Source organism: Benincasa hispida, chromosome 12 (genome assembly GCF_009727055.1).
Source record: "Benincasa hispida cultivar B227 chromosome 12, ASM972705v1, whole genome shotgun sequence".
NCBI classification, from domain to species: domain Eukaryota; kingdom Viridiplantae; phylum Streptophyta; class Magnoliopsida; order Cucurbitales; family Cucurbitaceae; genus Benincasa; species Benincasa hispida.
In genome coordinates, this window is record NC_052360.1 from 64,731,375 (window position 1) to 64,737,668 (window position 6,294).

Consider the following 6,294-nt stretch of genomic DNA (forward strand, 5'->3'; position numbering starts at 1 on the left):
CATCAAATTCAATGAAAATTTATATTTTAACCAGAAAAATAAAAATAAAAATCAAGAGCCAACAATTTCTCATTCTTTCCTGTTACTAATAATAAATGAGTGCAACGTTACCGAAGAAAATAACAGATTTTTCATTCATTTTTCTGTATTTTCTCCTTCAGCTTCAGGTTCCACTGTTTAGTGGTTAATTATGTATTTTTTCTTTCATGGTTGTTATTGTAAACCCACCATTTTTCTGCATTTTCTGCACAGGCTAGCCGCTCGACGCATGGGCGTCCTGCTTCAATGCATGAGCGTGCGGTGTATGCTGGCCATCGCTCACTCACTCAGCCGCATGGGCGTGCTTGGCTACATGGCAGGGCACCTCGACGCACGGGCATGGCTGCTCGGTAGGGCACTCAACGTATATGCGTGGCCAATCGACGCATGGCAGGGCGTCTGGCCGAGGCTGCTCGATGCATGGGCAGGGCGTCTGACCGAGGCCTGTCTCTTATACACATCTAGATGTGTATAAGAGACAGCTTCAGCCCCACCCTTCCAACGCATCAACACACAAAATTCTATACTTGGCCAAATTTTCCCCAAAAGTTAAACTTCCAAATTTCCTTTTTTCTTCTAATTTTCCACTATTTTCTCTACCATTCACACTAGTTTCCATATCAACCTACTCATCACACTGTCTCAATAGGGAATATACTCAAGTAGAGAAATTAGGATTCGGGGTTCACAATGTCGTTAAAGTTGGTCTAGCCATGCTTGCTCACTCCTCTATTCCATATAGCTTCTAGCCCTTCCTCTCCTAACTCCCCCTGCCATCTTAGAACCAACACCATCCCTACCCCTCACAACCAATAACCACCCCATGATTACATGGTCCAAGATGGGCATTTTCAAACCAAAGGCTTGGTTGTCCGAGGTTACTAACTTGGATAAAACAGAACCACGATCCTACAAGGAAGCTCTCCTTCATCCAAGCTGGAAACAAGCAATGCTTGAGGAATATTAAGCACTCATTATAAATAATACATGGTCTTTCACAGCTCTACCCCAGGATCGCAAAGTTATTGGCAGCAAATGAGTGTTTAGACTCAAACAAACTCCATTTGGTGAGATTGCTCGTTACAAGGCTCGTTTGGTTGCTCAAGGCTTCAACCAAGACTATGGCATCGATTACTTTGAAACCTTCAGTTCAATAGTCAAGCCTACTACCATTCGACTTGTTTTTTCAATTGCTCTGTCTCAAGACTGGATCATTCGACAATTTGACGTACACAATACCTTCCTCAATGGTGATCTATCTGAGGAAGTATACATCAAGCAACCACCTGGTTTCATCAGTGATAAACACCCCGATCACGTATTACTGCTACACAAGGCGCTATATGGCCTCAAGCAAAGTCCTCGCGCATGGTTCTCCAAGCTCAGCACTTGTCTGACACAATGGGGTTTCTTAATGCAAAGTCTGATATATCCATGTTCATTTTTCGCAACTCACATACTTTAATTTTTTCCTTATCTATGTTGATGATATTATTGTTACTGGAAATAGCCCTGCAACTATTCAACACTTCATCACTTGCTTGAATACTCAGTTTGCACTTAAAGATCTCGGTGATCTATATTTTTTCCTTGGCATTCAAGTGCTTTGCTCTTCAGACCACCTACATTTGTCTCGGACTAAGTACATTCATAGTCTTTTTGAGCGTGCACAACTCACTGACTGCAAGCCAATTCACTCTCCAATGGTTGTTGACGGCTCACTGTCCTTCACCGATGGACAATCACTGGACAACCCCTCTGAATATAGAAGCCTAGTTGGTGTTCTCCAATATTGTACGTTGACCAGACTAGACATCAACTTCAGTGTCAATAAGCTCTGTCAGTTCATGCACGCCCCAACCACTTCACATCTTCAAGCAGCAAAACGGCTCCTTCGATATCTCAAAGGCACAACCAATCATGGTATTCTTCTAACAAAGTCCCCTGTTTTGGCTTTAACTTGCTACACAGATGCCGATTGAGCCAGCTGCCTGGATGACAGACGAAGCACGAGTGGATTTTATGTCTTCCTTGGTTCAAGCCTCATTTCATGGAGCTCGTCTAAGCAAAAGGTCATCTTTCGATCCAGTGCCGAATCAGAATATCATGGTTTGTCCAATGCTGTCGCTGAGGTTTTATGGATCCAATCAGTTTTCACTAAACTTGGTGTCAATAACATCTCCACCCCTCTACTGCTTTGTGACAATCTCAGCGCCACCTACATGGCCGCCAATTCTGTGCTTCACAACCGGACAAAACATCTTGAGATTGATCTTTACTTAGAGAAAAGGTTGCCTCCAAATAGCTTTCAGTTTGATTCCTTCCCTCTAAGGATCAGCTAGCCGACATCATGACAAAAGCTTACCGAATCCTTATTTTCTTAGTTTGAAAACCAAGCTTACAATCGTGGCAGCTCCTCGTTCGCTTGCAGGGGATGATAAATTAGTGCAACGTTACTGAAGAAAATAACAAAATTTTCATTCATTTTTCTGCATTTTCTCCTTCAGCTTCAGGTTCCACTATTTAGTGGTTAATTATGTATTTTCTCTTTAATGGTTGTTATTGTAGACCATTGATATTTTGCCATGTGGCTTTTCTTATGCTAATAAATAGCGCTACACGACAAGTGATACTGGTCGTGAAGGCCGATCGTCTTAATCAATTCTCTCTATCGTTTATGCTCTCTACCAATCGTATAATAAATTTCCTCTATCGTCTACATCCTATCGTGTACTTTCTGTCGCCTACATGCTCAATCCAATCGTGTAGTCTTCTACCCCATCGTCTACACGTTTACCTCTATCGTGTAGATGCTTGTCCTATCATTTACTTTTTTCCCAACGATCGCCTAGATATTTGACAATGATTGTCTAGTCTTTTTCCCAACGATAGTTTAGCCTTCACCTCTCAATGATCGTTTAGTCTTTGACAACGATCATTTAACCACCCTTTCTTCCTCCTTACAACTAACAACATTAAAATTCATGTGATACCCTATGAAACAAAAAGATCCAAACATTAAAATTCTCATTCTCCATTGCTTGTGGAGTCGGACGTTTCTGAAGTTGTTTCTCTGCTTAACAAAGGAGTCAATTGATCTTATGGAAATTTCTAATGTAGTTCGAAACCAGAAGACTTGCTCGGGATTGGGTGTTATCTCGTTCACCCATTGTCGAAGGTTGAACAACCTCGTCGTTCATCATATTCCTCGTGAAATATTTTAGATGTTTTTGTTTATCAAAACCGCTCCTCTTCCTTTGAAGAGTCCCATGTCTTTTGGGATTTTATTTTTCCTTTGTAGTGGGTGGATGTAATTAACTTTGATTTTTTCTTTTGTGGACTTCAAAGATCCAATCAATTGATTTTGTGAGCTTTCTAATATATTTATACGTCAAAATAGATTTAAAGTTTAAACAATACCAATTTTTTTTTCTTAAATTTAATTCCAACCATTCAATCCGTAAGCAATCCACGTGTGGGTGCCCAAAAACTAATTTATTAATTAATAAATAAAAAAATATAAATTTGGCAATGTATAAAAGTCCAAACACTCAACAAAATCAGTTATGGGTCCTCGAAATTAACACAAAATCAGTTATGGGTCCTCGAAATTAACACAAAATCAGTTAATTCAGTTAGACAACCAAACACTCAACAACCTTAATCTCCACAAATCCTTCCTTCCTCTCCCATTTATAACCCCCTTCATTTCCATCTCTATTAGGGAAACAAGGCAAGAAAAACAAATAACAACTAAAAAGGCCCCATTTTCCCCCTCGGCACCACCACCACCACTCCACAATGGGAACCATGAAGCTCTGCCTATTTCTCCTCCTCGTCGCCGCCGTCTCCCCTCTTTCCTTTGCCTATTCCGACTGGACTCACGCTTATGGTGCCCCCGAATATGCTTTCTGGGGCTCATCCACACCTACGGCAACGATCGAAGACAACCGACGGCTACTTTTTCAATATGGATTTGCTTATAAATACCCAAGAAACAGGTATTTGAGCTACGAGGCACTCAGGAAGAACAATGTCCCATGCGGCCATCGTGGTAGATCTTACTATGACTGTAATCAGCATCAGAAGGCTAACCCTTATCGTCGTGGCTGTACCGCCATCACCGGTTGCGCTCGATTCACCGATTAAATTTTTTTAGAAAATGATATATGGGATTATTGTTTTTATTTCTTGATTAAATGGGGGGTTGGTCTGATTGTTTAGTGGCTTTTTTATTTTTTTAAATCCTGATGTTTGAAATAAATTATGTTCTTTAAATGAATTGGAAATCCTAACTTGGTTCCAATTTTATTTATTTATTTCTTGATTGTAAGTCAGAGGGGTTTTAAGTGTGCTTCCTGTATGCTTTATGGACTTTGTTTTTGTTTGAAGTTTAAATAAAATTATACTTGATGTTATTAAATGAATAATCGCTGTGATTTATTTATTTTAAGATATAGATGAAATGATGTTTCTAATGTGGGTGAGAAATGAAATAACCAAATATCTTTAAAGTTAGTAGTTGATATTAAATGAGTAATACTTGGTATTCATGTACACATTCATCTCCACCAATCACATATGAGAAAAAATATATTCTTTAAGAAAAAAACAATATATTTAATTTAATTGAAAACTATCTGACATTTGAAAAATTCAAAGAGTTTACACATTAACTAAATCCTAGCGTTTTTTTTTAATTAATTAATTTTTTTTTAACGTTCCAATAGAAAAAGGAGGTATGTAATTGTTGGGAAGATCTCTGGAGGGCAAGGGTGCTCCCAAAAGCTAAAATCTCTTGATGGAGAATCTTTCAAGACCTGATACCCACCTCCCAAAACCTTCTATCTAAAGGGATTCACGCTAGCTCTTTTTGTTATTTGTGCACGTCTCAGTTGAGACTACGAGTCATGTGTTGTGGGAGTGCAAGTTTTCAAAAAATGTTTGGAGTTTGTTCCTTACCTCTTATATTACTTTGTTTGATTGTGGTAGGGGTTGCTGGTCTTCTATGGATTACTGGGATTGTTTAAGGTTGTTGTGCTCAAGCTGAAGTTGGACAAAATTTTGTACATCATCTGAAGTTGGTGGAACCTTAGGAACGACGTTTGACGCAACAAAGGATTGAAGGGAATCAGATTGTCGCGGAAGCGTGTGATCGTCGTGCAATTTGAAAATTGATTTTATAAAACATAAGAACAGGGAACTAATTCACACAAAAATATGACAGACATTAAATAAACCTAAGCATGCTCCTAATGAAGAAGAAGAGAAAAAAAAGGAAGAAGAAAACTCACCCTTGAAGATTTTTCTTTCTTTAAGATTTCCTCTCCTTTGCACACAAACAAATTCGAACCTCTCAACGAACAAAGACATCAACGCAAGAGCTTCCTTATTATGCTCTAGGATTCCAAGGAGCTAGATGTGTGGGTTCTAGCACTTTGAAAGAGGGAATCAGTACAATAAATATCACATACGATAGCAGGTCAAAAAACGTTATTGTAGACTTTTGATAGCATTTTTTGAGACGCTGTCATAGGCAATGTTATAGAAAGTCCAATACTTTTGATAGCATTTTTTGCCTGTTATAACATATGCTATAAAAAGTATATTTTTTATTGCAGAATTATTGTGCTATGGAAATATTTTATAGCATTAGCTAGGAACGCTATTTCTTTTTCATAGCGTTTTTCATAACATAAGAAAAATGTTGTCAAAACTATCCTATAGTGTTTTTAATAGCATGAAAAGAAATGCTAAGATAACCATATTATAGCGTTTTTAATAGCATGAAAAAATGTAATTAAAACGTTTTTATAGTATGTTTCGTAGCATCTGAAAAAAGGGTATTGTAACTCTTTTATAGCATTTTTCTCCATGTTGTCATAGGTGATTTTATTGAAAGAAAAAAAAACTTATTTTAGCATTTTTTCAACATTATAGAAAGCAATATGAAATTCCATTATCAATTACAATTTTTATTTAATATATTTTATAGCGTTGGCAAAAGTGCTATACGTTATACTTTTCTATAGCATTGAGAGAGATGCAATAATATATGTTTTAAATATTATATTTTGTTCACATTTATAGCTCTTTTCCCGTATATGATCCAGAGTTAATTTCCATTTAAATATACATAGAATCTTCAAAGTTTTATCATATGAAAATGAAATACTATATATTAATCCCAAAAGCTAATCTAATCATCATTTTATTGGTTAATATATATATATGAGTTAGCTCCAAATTTACACA

At 37.4% G+C, this 6,294-nt stretch overlaps 1 protein-coding gene across 1 annotated transcript; it reads left to right on the top strand.

The window, feature by feature from the left end:
* Positions 1-3,753: 3,753 nt before the first annotated feature.
* On the top strand, positions 3,754-4,374 carry LOC120068449. The gene has a single exon (XM_039020224.1). The coding sequence runs from the start codon at positions 3,841-3,843 to the stop codon at positions 4,186-4,188; it is 348 nt and encodes a 115-aa protein (XP_038876152.1). The 5' UTR covers positions 3,754-3,840; the 3' UTR covers positions 4,189-4,374.
* Positions 4,375-6,294: the final 1,920 nt, after the last annotated feature.

Excerpts from the sequence above, each read along its gene's own strand:
- LOC120068449 (XM_039020224.1), top strand. The coding sequence starts at position 3,841 with ATGGGAACCATGAAGCTCTGCCTATTTCTCCTCCTCGTCGCCGCCGTC.